The 21,758-nt window shown below is 32.0% G+C and overlaps 2 protein-coding genes across 6 annotated transcripts in view; both read right to left on the bottom strand.

Annotated features, from left to right (window-relative positions):
• Positions 1 to 62: 62 nt before the first annotated feature.
• Positions 63 to 6,877, bottom strand: LOC126858906 (nose resistant to fluoxetine protein 6-like). The gene is made up of 13 exons (XM_050609592.1): positions 6,283 to 6,877; positions 4,725 to 4,969; positions 3,158 to 3,351; positions 2,905 to 3,008; positions 2,421 to 2,642; positions 2,100 to 2,313; positions 1,749 to 1,914; positions 1,567 to 1,646; positions 1,388 to 1,483; positions 1,182 to 1,311; positions 788 to 962; positions 409 to 551; positions 63 to 337 (listed from the first exon to the last, which is right to left on the bottom strand). Exons 1-13 carry the CDS (start codon positions 6,515 to 6,517, stop codon positions 173 to 175), a joined length of 2,169 nt encoding a protein of 722 aa, XP_050465549.1. The 5' UTR covers positions 6,518 to 6,877; the 3' UTR covers positions 63 to 172.
• Positions 6,878 to 10,813: 3,936 nt separating this feature from the next.
• The window catches only part of LOC126858908 (protein FAM102A), a 59,316-nt gene continuing 48,371 nt past the window's right edge, over positions 10,814 to 21,758 (bottom strand). For 2 of the 5 annotated variants that reach the window (XM_050609598.1, XM_050609599.1), the window contains exons 4-10: positions 21,221 to 21,411; positions 20,575 to 20,780; positions 20,155 to 20,374; positions 19,235 to 19,312; positions 18,444 to 19,139; positions 13,843 to 14,048; positions 10,814 to 13,603 (exon numbers count right to left, since the gene is read on the bottom strand). In XM_050609598.1, coding sequence (XP_050465555.1) covers positions 13,482 to 13,603; positions 13,843 to 14,048; positions 18,444 to 19,139; positions 19,235 to 19,312; positions 20,155 to 20,374; positions 20,575 to 20,780; positions 21,221 to 21,411 — 1,719 coding nt within the window. In that variant the 3' untranslated portion in view covers positions 10,814 to 13,481. Of the gene's footprint in view, positions 13,604 to 13,842; positions 14,049 to 16,570; positions 16,751 to 18,443; positions 19,140 to 19,234; positions 19,313 to 20,154; positions 20,375 to 20,574; positions 20,781 to 21,220; positions 21,412 to 21,758 lie in introns of all 5 variants that reach the window. The other 3 variants (XM_050609600.1, XM_050609601.1, XM_050609602.1) reach the window with 3 other exon arrangements.

The following is a 21,758-nucleotide window of genomic DNA, read 5'->3' as shown; positions in this document are numbered from 1 at the left end:
TGTAAACTATATATCTAGCTTCATCGATATCGAAATTTTCTATAGCGGAATACTGTTGCATGTCTTTTAAAAGTCGAATTTATTTTTTTATCCAGGATATAATTTTCGGAGATATACGACAATAATTAAACTATTTATGTTAATTACGTATTAATAATATTAACAGTATTTCTCACAATTTTGTATGCGAAATTACAATCTCGTTCCTCCTACATTTTCTTTTACTGCGAGATTGGACTAGCATACGTGTTAGCATGATGAATGGCGTTTCTGCCATTAAGGATAATGCATAAGCGCAAAAGTAAGTAATTACAACTTGTCCCATAAATTTGTTTGCCTGAAAACAAAAACTGCGATAAGCCCTGTTGATGTTGAACGTTTTTTTTTCTTTCTTTTTCTTTTTTTTACCAAGGTTAAAAACTCCAAATGAACGGACGATTCGTCATGCAAATTAATCGAATGTATGATGAAAGGATTCAAAAGGTAAGCGCAATATGTGAGTCTGCTAAGAGGGATCCAGACTTTGAACGATAGCACTTGTCCGATGATACCTACAAAGAAAGTCGCAAAACTGTTTGAGATGATCGGGGAATAATATTTTTCTAAATTATTGAATTATGTATCATTCATTATAACAATGTTCATTGATGCGTGAATTAAAACCGAAATTAAAGGGGGCTGTTACACATAATATATTACGTTGTTAATATATAAGTTACACATAATATATTATGAGGTAACTTTGTTTATGTAGATTCGACAAAACATTATTATTAAGTGAACCAACCTCCGTGTTTAGTGGCGCATGCTATGACAATCCATGCTATGCCTATGGCCCAAATTGTTCTGCTTAACGCGACATAGATAGCAGTTGACAGAACAGATATGTTTCGATTGTAAAGGCCGAATAATACGAAAATGTTGCAAGAGCTGCCCAGGCACCAACATAAAATTAAGGTTGACTGAAATTTAAGTTTAAAATATTATTGCACAATGACAGTAATATCTGGAAGCTAAAAGTTAAACACAGTTCGTTTTTTATATTTTTTATATTAATCAATTTATAAACACTTAATAAATCCTCATTGAGTATGTAATTCTATTTCAATTGAGTTTTTTTTTTTTTAATATCAAGCTTACATTTACAAAAATTTACATAAATAGTATAAATTATACTTTACCCTTTTCATGGTCATCTTTTTGTTTAGTCTTATTAAAATATAAGCTGCAATTATTCCAATAATATATGGACCTATCCTTATCCACGGCGGATAGTATAGGACATCTAAAAGTTTATACATTTCGCTCAATCTGTAACAATAAAAAGAGCATTTATTTAATTAATTACTCTCGTAAAAATGATTAACAGAATGTTTTTCTAACTCACATCGGAACGTATTCATGGATGTATGAAATGTAACCGCTCAATACAATCGAGCCTATTAAAAATGCGATCAATATGAAAGCAGCTGTGTAAAAGTATCTGAAATTCGCAAATCGTATTTATTTAAATATGCCTCACAGTCACATAATACATACGAGTTGAAATAGTTAATTAAAACTTACATGGTAGACAAAATCAGTAGCGTTATACCGATTATAAAGAATTGCATATCATTAGCTAGATACCAACTCCAACTCATACACTGCAAGAAAAGAGACATAATTAAGAGATTTGTGCTTGGATAAGGTTTTTGACCGATATGAGAATATTAGATCGCTTTTATTAATTAAACTCGTTTACATACCAATTCCCTATGATCGAACAGATTACTTATGTACAAAAGATTTCTCCACCAGTATTTCTCACAAATCTCATGCGGTCTCTCTTCCATGTAAAACTGTGAAGTTTTGTTATACCAACCCGAGTTTAATTGCAATATTCCTACCATTATCATGAAAGCCGGTGTCAGCCTTAAAAATGAGAATTTTCAAATACAAATCCGTAAGGAATTTTACATTATCTAATCCATATATAATGAATATGATTTTTAAATTATTTCCTTGCTACGCTCTCTTATTTTGCTCATTATTTGATCACATTAATTGTCTTTGTTTATTGTCTATGCAATTCAGAAGATAATGAAAAGAAAACATACCGGATATATCTTCTTATTACGGATACAAAGAACTCATTTAAATTCGCTCTGTAATTAATCGGTTCAATTCGTTCTTTGTCCATTACGTTCTTCAGATATAAATAGGCCACCAAGAAGCCGCTTATGAAGAAGTAGGTATCGACCGACATGGTTGCATTGTCCACTATCTTAATGAAAAAGCCTTTGCTGATTCTCCAAGACCATACTTTATTGTCTATGTAATAATGGGATAATTTTCGTTATTTTTGTTATATACGTTATGAAAAAATAAGAGAGTCACAGAAGAAGTGATAATATTAATTCCTTTTCCAAATCACTTGCCGAGATAATCCATTGTGTATAATGTGGAGTGGGCCATGATTATCCAAACCATGCTTAAAAATTTTAATCCATGAATGACGGGTATCGACTTACTGTCTATCTTTGTGTTAAATATTGTTTTCGAATTTGTGTAAATGGAGAAACATATTAGCACTTTCCAGATTTTATTTTCCCTATGTGAAGACATTGCCATTTTCATCTCCTCGGCTGTGTTTTCGCCAACTAAATTGTAATTTAAAATCTTTAATATACATTAATATAAAAATCACGATGCTTTGATTAAATTATGAAATGTCAGAAAATTAATATTTTTTTCCCATTATTATTCATTTACATTTATATATTATACATATGTATTAGTATATTTCTTACATTTATATTATATTTATTATACACAAAAAATGTTTTACTGACTTTTATTAAAATAATGTAAAATAATAGGCTTTCGAAAAAGATAAAAAATTTTTGGACGTGTGATACTCACTAGCTTTAATAGTTTTATTCTTTGTATTTAAATATTTTTGATATATGAATATATCATATGTCGTTCCGATTATCATCATGGAAATATCAAGTACTAAAACAATACTGCAAAGATAAAGTTAATTAGTATAAAACTTTTCTCACTTGTCTCTTTTTCTTTCTCTTAATTTTTTTAGGCTTTTTTCAAAGCTAACTGAAAATTCGTTTCTATTATGTACTCATAATTACTAGCTTTATATTTTTTTTCAACGTACCAGATGAAAAGTACCGAACCACTAAATAGCCATTGATGATCATCCCTTACATCTTTAATTTCGACCAGTTTGAAGTCCATGGAATAGAGATCATTGATTAAGAAAGCTCTATCGCGAAATATCCTTTTCAAAATGAAGCTTAACTCGTTTATAGAGCACGATGCTGGTAAACAGAGACCGAGCGTAATCAAATCCTAAAGGAAAATTTCTTTTATATAATATTTTAATACCAAATATATACAGAATGTGTGCATTTTTACATGGCCTATCCATTTTGGAGAATGTATATGTTGTATTAGTATCTGGATTTTAAAATTTTATAATAAAAAAATGAATTTTGAATAATATATGCATTAGACACCGAAGAATACTTATTATAAATTCATCGTTAATTTATCTTTTGTTTTTAATTATTTCATTAAATATTTATGTATACATTATATATTTAAAAAATTATAAATATATATATATATATATATATATATATATATATATATATAATTAAACTTAGTGACTAATTATGCGACAAACATATATTTATGAAAATTAATATAAAAATTTGAATAAATTCTTTAAAAAGAAGAAATTGTATCATAAAATTAATTGAAATTATTTTAAATTATATTAAAATTAGTTGAAATTATAATTGTGTGATTCGATTCTCCGATTTTTTCACAATTAAAAATAAAGAAAGGGCAAGATAAATTCAATTTTAATTAACTTTAACTATCTCAGTTTATACAGTATATATATATATATATATATTTCTTTCATTAGTATGAAAAATGTGAGTAAATTTATTAATTTAAATTTATTAATTTAAATTTTATGATACAATTTCTTCTTTTTTAAAGAATTTATTCAAATTTTTATATTAATTTTCATAAATATATGTTTGTCGCATAATTAGTCACTAAGTTTAATTCACTATTACGTTATATTTATACAAATAATGTTATGCAAAGTGACGTAACATTATTTGTGCAAGGTTAAAATACATCAAATATTGAATGTATTAATGTTGAGCAAATATGGCATATAATTCCCGTTTGATTTTTATGAATCAAACCTCTTTCCAAAAAACAGACTTAAGTATGATTATTTGTTCAACAAAAAGATTTGTTTAATCCTTCGAAAGATTATAAGTGTGTTTATGAATAATATTCTAGTACACTATTTCTAACTTTCTCTTTTTTAGGATTTGTGGTATTGCGTCAACAACTATTCTAAAGCATTCGGCCTAACCGTTTGCAAACCGTTTGTTCAAACCCGTTTGCAGCAACATTGATAAACGACAACTCAAATTACTTTAATCTTCTCGCGTTGATTGAAGTACGCCTATAATTCAGGAAGGCGGAAAGAAACGAGAAATTTATTGGCTAACCACAGAAATGCCTTATTGCAACTCGATGAGAAAATAAAAATTTAAAAATCTGCATAAACTCTCTTTCACTCTGGTTTCAATAAATTAATATCTATACCTTGACATATTTTTAAAGAGATACTCTCTTTCTCTATCATCTCTATGATTTTCGTCTATAAGATTATGAAGATTTTGCAAACTTACTTCATTCGGTAAATTCACATGGTACTGAAGAGTACTGTTGTGTCTAAAATAAGCAACGAAGTAAGTCACTTCGAAAGGAGGAAACTCCTTTTGCGGATCACGATATAGCGTATTATTCAATAAATCCTTCTCTAAAAGCTCCAGAGGATCCGTGTTCATTGTATCGAAGCACTGGCTACTGGTGCCCAGCCAATAATTATTTCCATAAAGGAAACCTGATTTAATTGCGCCGCTAGAGTCCAACACTTGAAAATAAAAAAAGAAATAATACATAATCGTTATTTACGAAAATATATATGAAAAATTATTTTTTATTAATTAATCAACAAAAGATTTTCATTGTGAAAAATAGTCAGTTTAGGTTTTATCTTGCATTAATCAAATTTCTTAAATACTCATTAATATTGCCGTTATTCGTTGTATTATAAAATTATGTTCCATATAAGATAATGATTATGAAAATAAATATCAAGAAAAAAATAGAATTATTCTGCACCCCAGGGAGAGATCCCTGCATCTTAAAAAAATCAAGATGAAAATGATACTGGTAAGAAATCAGTAATAACTCTCTGTACCTATTACGAAATTATATCATTAACTGAAGTAATATCGACTACGAAAAACGATGTATTTAGCGAGTTACGATGATTTATTTATATTAACTTTCGCTTAGAATATTTCTTACATGAGCAAACAACGACTAGTGTTAAGAGATATTATAAGCTGTCGGAGCACACGCACAGGGAGTACATTTATCGGATATATAAATTTGTGTACTTAGAAAAGAGTATGTGTAGCTCTCTTAGCTAATGTACCCGAACATTAATAGGCGCATGTGTTTCACCTGGCTGGAGATACATGATCCTCGAAATGAAATGAGAGAAAATCATATGGTATGCACGCGTAACGAACGCTTTTCCCCGGCATGCATATGACTAGGAAACGTGTTCCTTGTGTAACACACGAAGAAAGTTGATTCGGCGAGTTGTTCGAGTAAAAAATCGCGTGCCCTGACATAATCGCGGCGATAGTGCATTTATGTATTCGACTAATTATTTTATGGGAATGAAGCTTGCTTTATGCTTTGAATAAAGCGGATCATTCTCTAATAGAATTTAATTTGCTTTTTTTAATCTAATATAATTAAAGAGTTACTTTATTTATTGGTCAATTCATATCCCAGAGAGAATATTATCATTTATATACTATATAAACTTTTTTTTTCCTTTGAGGGTTTTTAAATCATCAAGAAGAAAATATAAAAATATCTAAAATGTTGAAAATACTTTTTTTTCATGACATAAAGATATTGTATAATTTATCATATTGATAGTTATATGTATAAACAATAAAAATTAGTTGAAATTATAATTGTGTGATTCGATTCTCCGATTTTTTTTCACAATTAAAAATAAAGAAAGGGGCAAGATAAATTCAATTTTAATTAACTTTAACTATCTCAGTTTATACAGTTGAACGATTTATACGAGTGATTGTTCTACCGGCCTTGCATTCTAGTACTTGATCGATAAGGATTACCATAAAAGATTTTACTAACTCTTCAAACTCCAGAGTATCCGTTGCTCGATGGCATCCCGGAAGTCTTGCAATTCCTTTGCGCACATCGTCGAATTGAGAAGATCGGCTCTTAAAGCGACGGCATAAGCGGGTATCGTACGGCTATTAATGTTATTGTCGTTTGATACATCAATTTGTGCGGAGACACTATATAATGTAGCAAAATTTGCGCAGAAAATACACAGAAGAAATGACAGACACAGCCGTTGCAGCATGATGTGGCTTTAGCACATCAAGTTTTACCAGGTCACTTTTATATCTTCGGCCACGCTGCGAACTGTCAAACACCGATACCAGTCAGTCATGAAGTCAATCTTGAGGCGCGAAGGAGTAGAGTTTTATTCACGTTTGTTATCGCGCAAGATAAGCTTTTCCCGATTAATCGAATGAGAGAAGCACCCCTTCAACAAAATAATGAAAGAATGTAATAAAGCGGAGACGCTTTTAAGAACGTTATCCCTTAACCGATGGATGTCGTTTCGTGCGAAATGTTAGCGTAACATTCGCAGTTTTCTTTGCAAATATTTTTGATATGCACAATGACGGTGCGCTGATCAGCGAGATTCGCCGACCGAGAGAGAACTGGTCTACATAAGGAGGAGTAAATGTAAATTTGTAATATAGAAAGCGAGACGTCCCTGTCTTCGACTTTTTCGCAACGAGACCCCACCACGTCATTTAACACATTATATTATTTATGTATATGTTAATAATCTGCGGGCTGAATCTTACAAAAAATATTGCAAGAAAATTGCGTAAAAAGGCATCGGTTTATAAACTTTTTCATATCTTTCGATATTAAAAATTTTTTAAAATTTCTTTTAGTTTTCTTCATTTATTTCAATATCCATAAGTGACAAGCCAAATTTGAAAAAAAAATTAATGCAATACGCATAAAATAAAAATGCATTAAAATAAATCTTTTTTTTTCTATCTGGAATTATTATAAAAAGAATTAAGTAAAAGAAAATAAAATTTGTAAATTGCTATATAACTTTTAAAATTAATAATTAGTTTTAAAAGAATTTCTTCTTATTTTATTTATCATTTAACATTCATGAGTGACAAATTTAATAAAAAAGAAAATAAATGCCATTCATAACATAACATGATGTAATGATATATTAATACATTAAATAAAATCTCTTCAATTTGGAATGTACATCACGATTATGTCATCAATACATCAAGAATAAAAGTGTGTGATTTAAGAAAAAAGTGATTAATGAATTTAAAAAGAAGTATTATAAAACATAACATTTTTCTTTCATTGTTGCGAGAGATAATAAATTGACTCACAAAAAAGATTATTATTAAAATACTTTTTTATAAGTGCTTATGATATATCGTTTATAATATATCATTTATAAAAAATATCGATATTGATTACTAAAATTGAATGTATGATTAGAAAATAAATAGTTATTGCGTAACATGTTAAAAGATTTTGTTTTACGTGAATCTGAAAAAAAACATAAATTTATGTGAATTTATGTTTGCGTAAACTGTCTGCATCGCGAGTTTTTTAAAGCCGCGATGTATCCTTTGAAGATTGTAAGTAAAATTGCATTAGTATAACCAGAATTAACAGGAAAAGTTGAATAATTATAATGTATTCATTATTATGAAAATATGTTTTACGCAGAAAGAATTGTCTACAATAAATATCTACAAATACAATATTGAAGCTAAATTCTCTATTTAAGAAAGACGATATCGCACACATGTACATATAACGAGAGAGAAAATATACTGTGTGTATTATATATTTTTTCACTTCTAGACGAAACGTGATTCAAATATTATAGAATTTATTTTTATTTAATAATTTTTTTCTTTTTTCGTAATATAACACCCGTTAGATGGTTGTACGAATTATTTCTGAATTTCCTGATACTTTGTAATTAGGGCCCGTAAGTTCGTGCAAGACATTCATGCTGAGTTTTTTTAGTCGGAAAATGCCGAAATGATGCGATTCTCGTGCAAATTGTTTCCGCGTGCATCGTTTCGTTAAATTTAAACAAAACCGTCTGCTCTTTATTACTTTATCAGTAAAATAGTTTCGCATACACGTATTTCGAGCATATACAAATCACAGAAACTTTAGAAACTTCCACACTTTTTATTTATAATCGATAATAATAAATATTTCTTTCCCGCTACCCTTTCTATTTAGTCTCGTAAAAATATATCAAACTCTGAATATAATTTCTGCATAAATTTTTTGTCATAGTATAACATAGATAAAATATTTGTTCGACAAGGCAATATTGCAGAGGAGAATTTCAGGAATGACATTGATAAAGTCTAATGATGATCTTCGCCACTCCTTTTTCACGAAATACCACTGGAATTACATCCAAGAAACTGCGTTTCATATTAATAACAATAAATTGCAATAAGCTTTGATCTTTTGTTCTTGCTTTGATCTTGCCTTATTTGTTATACGATTTTGTATTATTAATACAAGTCTCATTATAATTGATATGGTCATTAAAATTAATATATTATTAATATGTACAACACAAATTGTATTTGCGTCATGATAATGAGTTATGAAAGACTTAACATTCATTATTACGTAAAGACATGCATCAAAAAAATATATGTCTTTAAATATACGATCATAATTTACAAAATACGTGCAATTAAATTAATAAGGACACCATAATAATGGACATTATGCACCGCGTGAGAAAGCTTTTCAGACAAGTTCCTGCGTATGTAATAAACGGCTTTCACCAAAAAACCTCGATAAGCAAGCTCGCCTTTCTTTAAGATAATTAAATCGCATCTGTTTTTGTATCGGTACAAATGCAACGATGCAAAGATTACATCGTGAAATCGCGCTTGTATAATACGGCACATAATATAACGCGCGTGTACTGCTGTCTTTACGTAAGACACTGTGTCTTCGGATGTATTACGTACAGATCTGTCTATACAGCAGAGAAAGTGTAATGACTCTTTCCTAATTGTAGGCCATTATTCTTCCGTTTGATCACGTATTTGATATCACGTAAAAATAATGTGTAAGCTCATCAAACAAGAAAAATTCTTGCCTCCCCCAGACATTAGTTCGCAGTTTTGCAAAAAAAAAAAAAAATATTTTTTGTTTCTTTAATTTTAGCTAATATATAACTCGAAGAAATATTTCTTTAAAACTCAATGGCCAAAATCTTTCTTTTATAGCATTTTAAATAACGAATCAAATTATATATTATGTACACTGAAAAAAAAGTTGTTGATTTGACTAAGTCCGTTCAACTAATTACTATCTTGTTAATTAAAATATTTAAGTCAAACATATATCATGTTAGATTTAATATATTGTATTTGATTTAAATATTTCAATTAACAAAATGATAATTAATTGAATGGATTTAGTCAAATCAACATTTTTTCAGTGCATATAAAATTATTGACATCATATAATTATCGGAAAATCTATCTAAATCTACTAATCATGAATTGTTCACAAACATGTCAGTTTAATGTAAATTTTTTATATATTATGCACCCTCAAGTGCGAAAGAGAAGAAGGTTCTTCAATAATCGAGACAATTGTGGTTTTCAGAATGTTATTATCAGCACATGGAAGTTTCGTATTCATCTCACAAAGTAAAGATTAGATGAAATATTAACAATTGTAAATCAGGGAAGACGGCCTCGCATGCGATCCGCGGAAGCACAACCGCTGACTTTTGTGTGTGTGTGTGTATGCGGCCGACTCTAAAATAAAAGTAAATTATTTTTGTTATAATACAATATATATCAATAATAATACAGTTAATAACGGTATCTATTATTACGGTATCATATAAAATATCACAACATTAATATCTGCTGAGCGAATGAAATAAACGGTCTCCGAACAGTGATTTCTGCGAATCGTAGTTTACAGCGAACGAGAGCGAGATACAATTTGTCGCACATCGCCATTCTATTTGCGGCCATGTAATTGTCATCGCGATGTTCGCGATCTTCGTTACCAATGTGGCAATATCAAAAGAAAGATATCCTACTTGCTCCTTGTCTTAACATAGTGACGTACAAAAATGAGGAATATAGCGTCTCTCACTTAGGAGAAAAATTCGTAAGAGAAATTCTATTTGATAAAATAATTAACATCAATTGGCGAATGCAACGCGCACAGAGAAACTGTAATCCTCTGATATCGCGCGTATCTTATAAATAAAAGGCTCTATACGGCATATATCATTTGAAAAAGTAAAGCGTCCATAAGGAAGCTTACGGATCGACTCGGATTTTAACTCACAATCACTATGATTGAATACGAATAATGCAGCTACTACGTGGTGGAATCAATCTTTATTTTAATAATGATAATGACAGTAACTCTACTTCTAAATTAACTAATTGACAATTTCAATCATATTGTCTTTATCAAAAGAAAACCATGTAAATATATTAACAAACAAAAAATGTAAAAGAATAATAAATTTGATATAATAAATTTGAAATATATTAATAATAAAGAAAAATTATAATTATTGTGTTCTTTTATTCATATATTTTTTAAAGATAAACAATTTTTCTGTTATTTTATGAAATATACAAGATTGGACTAGATCCCACCATAGCAGTAGAAACTCGAAAGTCACTTATACGATGGAATTCGCAAGTGACATTGATATAGTCATGATCGTACAGAATTGAAAGTGGTATCGAACGACACTCGAATATTATTTATATAAGAAGAAACGTACACACGTAAAAAGAAAGAAGAAAAAAACGCAGCAACAGGAAGAAACGTATCGATCTATCTATAAGAAAAACAATACCATTACAGCGACATTGCAGCATGTAATGGCTGCTCATTTTAAATATGTGATTTACGATCGGGTACACAAATCTGTCACTGGGTAGTCCAACAAATATTGCTTCTACAGTCTTTCTGAGACTGGTGCAATTAAACGGACTCGATCTTGAAAGCTAAACCCGACGAGAGATACTTTGAAAATTCTCGAGAGGAAGTCGCTAGCTGATCGTTCAAGTGTATTCAAGATCGGTATTGAAAAACCGTACTGGCAAATGGCTTCGAAGCATTCCACAGAAGCGTTTTTTTTGTGCACACAATTTCATCCTTCTACTTTCTCTCTCTCTCTCTCTCTCTCTCTCTCCCTCCCTCCCTCTCTCTCTCTCTCTCTTTCTGCGACAAACTGCAAGAACTAAAACGCTCAGACTAATTTGCGAAATGGACTTCGCGGGCGCTAAAAGTACTCGCTATCTTACCAAACCAATTCAGACACACGCATTTCACAATGATCCTTCCTTTTTCGTAAAACATTCGAAAAAGGGGCACATGTAAACACACACGCACATACGCAGCACACACACGTGTTTTAGCATACTTTTTGATACATCAGCACAATATACAGTAGCACTTATAAATTACTCGAGTACGGAGAGAATGCATGTATACAACACCAGCGATTTAGCTACATAACAATTACTCTACTACTATATACAAATTATTCTACCGGGTAGAGCCGGTCACGCGCCAATTGAAAAATTCACTGGGCCTTTGGAGAAGGTTCGACGAAACGAAGATTCACATCCATCGTCGAACACGATAATAAAATAATGGTTAGGTAAATTATATTTAGTCGAGAAATTACATTACACAAAAAATATTTCCAAGTTTATATTTCCACCAAAGAATGGCGCTTAGAATTTAGAAATCTATTAAAATCCACGAACAGCTCAGGAAGAATAATACTGTATCCTATTTTCTTAAAGCAAAGATATTCAAAAGCAATATATTATACAAAGAAATCGTAGATCACTTCTGTAATTCCACAAATATATATATACATTGTGTAATATCTAAAAAAATATAAATTTACATTATTTTCTTTATAATATATTTTCTTTAACTGATTAATTCATTTATTTCAGCTCAATTAGCTTCATCTTTCAGCTCGTCACTCGAAAAAACGAACGCTGCTCTTTTAATTAATTAATTTCACGCAATAATTTCATAAATGATAAAAGATCGCAGCGCAAAAAATTAATCAGAAAAAATAAAAATTATATGCTATACAATATGACATAAATAAATTTTGAATACACAGAAATTGTAAAATATTAATTCTCAAAGGAAACATCAGTAAAATCAACCAAACATTCTTCGTTTGGCTAATATTATTGGAAATGCTGTTAAGAATACTTTTACACATAACAATGTAACCCTTATTTCTCTAGCTTTACACCGCACACGTTACACATGTGACGAGATATCATCGTCGGCTATAGACAGCTATAGACAAATAAATAAAGTTGGCGCTTAAGTTTTGCCTATAGATGTTACTTTCCATCGCAAAGTTTCGTCGGACCTTGACCGTGTTTAGCCTGTTATTTTCTTTTTTTGTAACTATAATCCTTTATATTACACTGTAACTCTCTCTCAGTTAAACTTCATTGACTAACGCTCCTATCAAGCGTAAAGCACGCTTGACGAGGATCATTGTGCTTCATTTCACAAGGAAGAAAATATGTATATGTATTTGTCTTTGAGTTAGTTTTGAAAACACGCATCTATTTCGCTCGATATTACAAACAGCCATTGTCTGTCATCGTCTTTAACTACTCCGCACGCACGGCTGACATTATGAATCGTTCGCTACAATCGCTGTGCGTACAGATTTCGTTCGTTACACGGAATTCTGAAAAATTCGAAATCCTGTATAAATGTTTTACTTTCGAACCGGCCGTATTAAAACATTTAAAACACATTGTAACAATATCTCGTAAGTTTCTCAATTATTGTTCATGTTTCACGGAATTTACATGCGCTCACAAGATGATTAATCTCAGTCCTGCGAATTAATACAATGGATTTCGTACGAACAACCAGCGCTATGGACAAATATCAGTTCAATTCGCGCAAATTTGTCAAGATATATTTTTTTTTCTTTTTTCTTTGTAATAATTTCAAACGATCTAATAAAAGAATAATCCGGCACTATCTCGAGAATACGATCATCACATTTGATTGTTTCTTCCGAGTCGATGATTTCCTGTCCGTCGACATCGTCGTCGTCTTCCTAACTACCGTGGCTCGTAGGCTTCATAGACGAGCTCCGGCACCAGGGCCAAAGAGAATGTGGCGCTGGACTGTCTTGGATATTGCCGTCTCGTGGTGATAGCTTCGTGTTACCTGTTGTTCTCCTCCATTACCACCTGCTTGAACACACCGGCAGGCATTTGGCTCTTCACCTCGTGACTGCCAAGTGCGGTCGTCCCGTCTTTTGCGATAAAGAGTTGAAGACCAGTTGCTGTAAAACGTAATTTTTATTTAATTACAACATTTATAATCTTAAAAATCTCTGGAATCTTATACATAAAATAAAAATATCATTAAAACACGTGTGATGTAGAAATGATCAATTAAATTATTATTTCACGTTTATCAATATTACTTTTACTTACTCTTCAATTTATCTATAAGTATTATTATTTGGATCTCGATTTATGTAACGAATTGACAGAAAAATGTGACAAAAAGAATGCATACTCTCGGAACTTTCAAGATCCGTTTGCTCCAGATTCGTTGCTTTAAGCAGTTCGTCAATGAGAGAGTCAGGATTCGGCCTGGTGACTTCAACTCTACAGAGGATAGGATTACCAGTACCGTCTTCCGCTTTTTTCCTACGTTCCATTGCGGCCTTAGCACGGTCTAGGGATCCAGTTTCACTGAGACCCGAACCGCCGGAAGGATTTCTGCGAATAATTATCGCGATTATCCCAACAAATTATCTCCACATTTTTTCTTCGCGACATCTTCTGTCATATTAAATCACGAGCACTTTGGCATGAAAAGCAGAAATAAAATACTAATATTACTATTCGATGAAATCATAAAGTTACGCAAAAGGCTAGAATCTAAGAAAAAAATGTGGTTTATAACAATTAATTTTATTTTCCTCTCATTGTTGCTTATGTAGATTATAAAAATTGACATGCATGTACATTCAGGAGAAAGCTTAAATCTTCTGTTATAGTAAAATTAATCTGTTTCTTTACGATTTTATGATAGAAATAAGTTATAATTACATATTTGTTATATACTTAATAAAATAAACCATCCAATCTTGTGTGGAGATAAGGTTTGAATGATCGTTTCTTATATTTTATCATGAAATTAATCTGAAAAATTAATATCATTTTAATGATTGTTTCTTTCTTCGTCGATGAGTTTCTAATTTTAATTTGAGGAATAAATTCCTTTAAAACATATAAACAACAATACAAAAATAATAAAATATATTTCTAAGATATAAAGTTTTTATATAATAATTTAATATGTTTCTTCGATTTTTTCGTGCTGATTTTTCCGTAGTAAAGTAATATTGTACAATTATATTTACGCAGACAATAAATATAATATGTCAGAAACATGATTACGCAAATAATTACGTAGTTTAAACATATTTTAAAATTAAAAACTGTTGATACGAAATGTGATAGATTACATGCCAATGTGCTCGGATCTGTCTGATTAAAAAGGTGAATGTTCGCCGAGTGTGCATATCACATACATAATGCATTCATTTGATAAGATTGAACGCGAAACAATGCGGTACAACATGAGTGTCCGATAAAAATGTACAAAAAGATAAATGCGTCTTTGTCGAGTGAGGGGATAATCAATATATATATAAGGGAGACACTTAGCGCGGGCGACAATCGAGATAATTAAATATACGCGTAAAAATCGGAAGAAACAATGTTAATTAGGCGAGAGAAAGAGATTGCAGAGAGAGAAAGAGCAAAAGAGATGATTATCATAAATGCATTAAACGCTAACTCGATATAATTAAAGCAAGAGATAGGAACTAATAGAATTATTTTCTTAGCGAAAGAAGAAGAAGATTATCGAAAAGAAAAAGTTCTCTGAGAATAAAAGCAAAAGCATATAACAATTTTCAGATTATAATAATTTTAGATTAATTTAATTGGATTTAAATGCAATATATAATTTAAAATAAAATTTAAATATACATATTATATTTGAAGGTAAACATTATAAGAACTATTCCGATGAGAATGGAGTAATTACTTGTTGCAATTTCTTAAATTAGGCATCAAAAATTCTTATTAAAGAAAATTCCTTTTGTAAACTGATTTCAAAAATTCTCACTATTTAATATAAATAAAGATTATTTAATATAAATCGAAACAATTTATATAAACGTGAAGTAATCCAAATAAATTCGCAATAAAATATTTTATTATTATTATGAAATATATGCAAAGTTGAAGGAGTGCGTGTGTGTTAGATGAAAGTATCGTTGAACGAGTTTCGATGGAAGAATCGCGCATTTCACGTGCGATAAGCATACGTCTCGTGTGTGCGCCTCTAACATGCGATAAATCATGCAGACAGAAGTTTTTCGAATTGATTGCGATAACGAGCAAGAAGTTCGCAGACCTGCTGCAAAACATCAATAATCGTCTCTGCCGGAGAGATCATGCCCGGCCCGGCTGAGCCGACATTTTTTCGAAAGCGTAAGCAAATTTTAACAACAGGCCCCGTTAACGTGCACACAATTTTTATTATCAAAATGATACGATGCTGACTGTCCCCTCCTGCTTCATCCCGCAAAATGTAAATCATCTCGTTTTAAGCGCGATGAAATTAGATTTCGTTCATTAAAGCTCGCCCGCAGTGAGCGTGGAGAGCACTTAAGCCTCATTAAGATCCGTCCGTTCTCGGAAATTCCGACTGGTCAGTTCAAGGTTCATTTCATCACACTTTCATTTCGAGGCGCGATTAAAATAAATAATCCGGCGAAATATTTTACACGATAATATCCAGAAGAGGTAAAAACTCTCTCATTACGTTATCATAAACAGTCTATAATAATACGAATGTCTTACAAATACAACATATGCGAAACTGGTGAAAGTAAAATCCCCATAAATTATTCATGAGGTCTTTAATATTTTTCTTTACAGATAATAATATTTGATCTTTAAATCTTTAAACGTTGCTCATGCTAAATTAGGGAAAGAGGAAGTAAAAATTATCTTAACATGCATTAATCATTGAGATTAAACAATATTTATAATCCGGAACAAATGTTAAACATTATTTATACAACGAGAGTGAGAGCTTTTATATTTCTGCGATGAGAGATGAAAAGCGATATATATATATATATATATATATATATATATATATATATATATATATATATGCATGAGGAAAAGGTATACGTAAGATGAAAGCATGGACTGACGGTGGGGTAATGCTGTTTCGATGCTGCGAGTTCGGTGGAGCGACTTCCGGTACCCCTAATGAGGACTCTTCGGAATCTGCTGGACTGGTAGCGACCGTAGCCAGCTTGCCCCCCGCCCCGTCCAACAATTTCCGGTGGCCTCCGCCAATACCCCTGCAAGGATTCACAAAGCCATCCAAACTGAAAGCATAGCCGCCGCGTACGCCTTTTTCAGGACTCTTTTATTTGCACGCGCATAGACAATCATTCCTCAACTAGAACGGTCGAATTTCGATAATCCGATTGAAAACAGCGACCCGTTATTTCAGATTCTAATTAAGTAACACTTTACGTTCATTTTCTGACATGTATTCTCAATTCTGTGTTTACAAAAAATTAAAAATTTGTTATTATTTCCTTAATTATTAAATTCTGAAATATTTTTTCTTTAGCCATATTTTATAAAATATCTATTTATACTTAGATTGTTTATTTCACCATAATAGTTAAGGATTTGCATGGATGAGTCTCGTTATAATTTCGAAAATGTGATAATAGATGAGATAATATAAATAATAATATTAAATAGATGAGATAATATAAATAATAATATTAAAAATTATTACCATGGAAAATTTTTATTAAGTTAAAACAGAATAGAAGAGGAGATATACATAATAGATTCAATATTTATATTATATTGATAAAGAGATCATAGTCAATTTTTTCAACGACACTCATCCTTTGATTTCAGATTCCTTGTCTATGCGCTAGATACGCATTTCGCCTTATTGCAACACTAGATAATTTCCCTTTTCTAGAAAACTGCGCCATGTAATATGCGGCATATATTTAGCTCACATCAAAGGCATAGGAATGATAAATACTTGAGCATTATTTTCATGATTAATGAAAATGAGTCATTTTATTCGTATGATGGAAATAAAATATAGAAAATAATTAAGCGGCATCAAACTCCAATCTATCTGGCAATTTATCAATTTTTATTGATTATAGCCTAGAAATTGATATATATTTTATATTCTTTTGTTACATGTTGAGCCATATTTTTGATAAATATATTATAATTTCCGAATAAATTAAATCACACACACAATCATGTATAATGTTTTAATTTTCCAACGATAGATTTAAGCAAAAATGATTACAAATGAAAATTTAATGAACGCGTCATTTAATTCTTTCCTATTGAATTATTATTATTTATTTTATCTCAAACACACACACACACACACACGCATATCGCATTCTACTCTCCAAAAAAAAAAAATAAATGAAATCAAATGAAAATTAGAAGATACCAAGAAAATAAATGCACAAATAAAGAAGACAAATCAATGGCTGATAAAGCTGGGTTAGTGAATGTAACTTAAATACAAAATGTTTGTAATTTTCTCGAGATAGAAAATGTGTTGTGCAGGGAAGAGAAACGCCAAAGGAGTTGTTGCTTCGAGCATCTGCTGGCTCATCAGAACGGAATCACCAATTACTCTGGCATGCCGGACATACAATCGTTGTTAACGATTTGTAAGTGAGTTGACCTCACCTTCGAATAGAGACGATTTAATGCAAGGGTAAAATGCAACGCATCTTCAAGCATTGTAGCAAACAATTCGCGGAAATATCTCCTTTCTCCGAAATATCTCCTTCACGCTCTCGCGATCAAGATATTAACAAATCGAGATAACATCAAATATAGCCGAGGCGTGAAATTGTCAATGAGGATCTTAAAACGGGAATAGACAAAGACGCCAAGAAAATCCGAGAAAACAGAAAAAGAGAGAGAGAGAGAAACAGAGACGCTGCTGAGGTTGTCTCTCAAAAAAAGAATCGCGAAATTCTGACAGAAAACTCGCTGATAAATGAAACCTACCTGAGGGTCTGAGCTGTCATCGCGGGATGTAGCAGAGCTCTTTGATTGTCGGGCCTATGGAGAGGATCGGGAGAGGATACGGCTCTGGCTTGATCGACCAGTCGCAAGACCGGACTCGTTTTGCCTTTCTCGATGCAATCGCAGGTTTTCGACATACCGCGCCAACCCGTGGCGCTAATTCTCGGCTTCGCGATCGGAAAGACGTTATTCTGTAGCCGATCATTCTCCTTGGCAATCGAGCTCATCATTGCGTTACGTTCGTTACGCGTCTCGAAGCTGCCTCTCTCGTAATTTTTACGCGAGTGTCGCGGCACGTCGGGCATCCTGAAGATACCGGGCGCCACTAGGACGTCTGCGTTCGCGTCGTTATCACAATCGTTTGGTCGCGAATTGCTCATTTTGTTCAAGAAACCGTTGCCGATTGCGTAAAGCGGCTGTTGCTTTCCGACCGAATAAACGTTGTTCGCGATAATGCTGGTCGTCGACGATACATTTTCCATATCTGTCAAACCGCTACGCGAAGAGAGAGGGCTAGACGTTGACCAAAATCTAGTTCTGGAAGCCACCTGCGATAAGGAAGGTGGGTGCGATGACAAGGGTTCGATACAGGAGTCGGGTCGACAGTCAATCGGTTGTGCAGACGTGTTTTGGAAGGAGTTGGGAATTCGTGGTGCCCATACCGGCCAGGAGGGTGACCTATAAAGATCACAAACACAAATGTACAAGCATGCAAAAATAAAAAACTCAGGTACATAAAGATAGATAGATAGATAAAGAAAATGGAGACATACGTAAAGTAAAAAAAATATAGAGAGTCCAGAGTTTCGTAGTTAGAGTCGAGAGACTGAAAATGTGGAAGTCGCTTGAGGCTGGAGCAAAAACAAAAGATTTTCTCGCATCATTGATTCGCTCTTTTGATTAATAATTTGTCAGATTATTCATATCATTAAATACGATTCAACATGTTATTATTAATTTAAGCATAAAATTAGTTATTCAAAAATATGTTAAAAAGCAAGTTTTATTAATCAGATCGCAGATAATCATAGATAATTGATGTCATTAAAGAAATCAAAGATAGAATATTTTGCTCGAATCAAGATAAAGATTGTAATCAAAGCAAGTTGTAACGTGACGGCTATAGCTCAAGTATTCTGTTAATAAAACGAAATGTTTCATGTTATATATTTTCAAAAAAATCATTAGTTTGTTGTAGTAAAATTATGATTACGATATATCTATCATTTGTTCAATCATTTGCAATAAACGATCAAGTTTTTCGTGCAATATTTTAAACCTTTTTTTAATTCATGCTCACATTGCTGTTATTACACCGTATTACACCGAAATGGTAAAATCAAATGATTTATAAGTAGATTAGAAAGAAAAAAATGTGGCGTACAGAGTATCGATAAATCTTTCCAAGATATTTCGATTGCCAACTAAATTTCTATGCACAACGTCGTATCTTAATTAAATATAATTAGATATAAAAAATGAAGAATTGAAATTGTCTTTGTTAATAAAAAGCGAGAAGACTCTGGACATCCTCGTTGATTACGCTCAACATTCTTTTTCAATAGAATTTTTTCTCTTACAATATAAACCTTCCTAAATCGTTTTATTCAATAGTATACCAGAATAACGCGACGATATCAAAACTATTCGTAAAAAAATACGTAGTGTCATTGAGACGCGCGATAAGACTTACCTAATGTGACCGCTGTCACCGCTACTGCTCTGTCTGCTGTGTTGGCTATGCGAGTTCAAAGAACCGTAGCCAGACCCTTTGCTAAGTTGGCTGGTGTTGCTGCTGTTGCGCGAGTGACCTGATTCCGTGTGCGTTTCCACGAGAGTTTCCACAGGAATTGCTGAGGGTACGATCTCGCTAATAGTCATCGGGTCGTACGTCTCCGTGCCGCTAAGGAGTTCTAAATCACATACGAATTATTTAAAAGATTTTTCCCTTTGCTCTCTCTCCACAATTCATTTCGGAGTCTATATAATTTTTTTAACATTTTATAAAACTATGTATAAATGTGCTCTTATATGTATATCAGTTATAATTCAAAATTTTACAAATAATTTATATATAGATAATAATAATATAAAAAAGAAACGAGCAAAGTACCGGAGGCGAAGAGTGCGGGCCTCTTTTTGGGAAGACTACCAAAACCGCTACTGGCGCTAGCTATACTTCCCGCCAGCGAGCCGGTAGACACGTAATCCTCTCGAGTAGTACATCTCTCGGATACTGTCACCTCGTCACCGGTAACGCCAGGTACACCTTGCACCCCAGGCACTGCTAGCTGTGTCTGCTTTAATGACGGGGAAGGTCTGGGGATATAATTATCGATCGGTTAACCAAAGGATTCTGTACGATGAGACAAGAGAAATCAAAGGCGTTTAATAAGATATCGTTATAGCAGAAACTAAAGCATAGAACGTACAATTCGCTTTCGCGCATTATAAAAAAAAAAAGCAGAAATAAAAGATAAGATACTGGAAATTTTTTTTTAAGATGCTATTTAAATATTAACTTAGTAGAATAGCGGCTTAATTTAAAAAATGTTTGATTTAAAAAATTTTGTGCCATTTAAATCTATTTAACATTACTTAAAATGTTGTGATGGCAATATTTATGGGAATTATAGATTGCGGATACATATCTCTGTTATAACAGAGATTTTCAAAGAATTCTTTGAGGCATTAATTTTCGCGTAATGTTGAAAAATGTTAGCTAAGCTGCTGTTTCAGATAGACAAATTGCGTCTTACACTTTAAACAGAATATCTCCAGAGAGCATATTCATTTTGATGGCTACACGCAGCATGGAGTTATCCTGACGATGTCGCGCGTCGTATCCCTCTAGAAGACATCTTCTTCGGCAGAGACCAGCTCCTGCGAATTCGGCCAGGTTTAAATCGGTGAAACCCAATTTCTGGAAGGATCTGCCTCCTTTCAATTCCTGCGATGTAAAGAAAATTAATGAAAAATAATTTAATTATTTTTCTAAAAACATTTTTGTGATAAAACACGATGTTCCTGAATGAGGGCACAATCTAAATTAATTCTGAAAAGTACGAATTCCGATAAATTCAGATAATCTTGATTCGAACGCTTCAAATCAAGGAAATTTCATATTTGTGGGAATATTCGTATTTGTTTGAATTAGCGAAATAATGGAATTATTCAAATATTTAAAGTTCTCATCCATCTCTCTCTTTACAAAACGTTTCATTTTAATATAATTTTATATTTAAAATAACACACAAACAAATGTAAGATTATATTATTTTACAGCGCGTCGGCTCT

This window comes from Cataglyphis hispanica, chromosome 2, assembly GCF_021464435.1.
Source record: "Cataglyphis hispanica isolate Lineage 1 chromosome 2, ULB_Chis1_1.0, whole genome shotgun sequence".
NCBI lineage: Eukaryota > Metazoa > Arthropoda > Insecta > Hymenoptera > Formicidae > Cataglyphis > Cataglyphis hispanica.
Note: the sequence above shows the minus strand (reverse complement) of the source record. Positions and strands in the feature narration are given on the sequence as shown.

What these genes read in the sequence shown, in the direction of transcription:
- LOC126858906 (XM_050609592.1), bottom strand. Translation starts at nt 6,517, where the DNA reads ATGCTGCAACGGCTGTGTCTGTCATTTCTTCTGTGTATTTTCTGCGCA. An exon ending in ATACACAATGGATTATCTCG is followed by an intron (nt 2,314 to 2,420) that starts GCAAGTGATTTG and finishes ATTATTACATAG; the next exon opens with ACAATAAAGTATGGTCTTGG. An exon ending in GTAATAAGAAGATATATCCG is followed by an intron (nt 1,915 to 2,099) that starts GTATGTTTTCTT and finishes CTCATTTTTAAG; the next exon opens with GCTGACACCGGCTTTCATGA.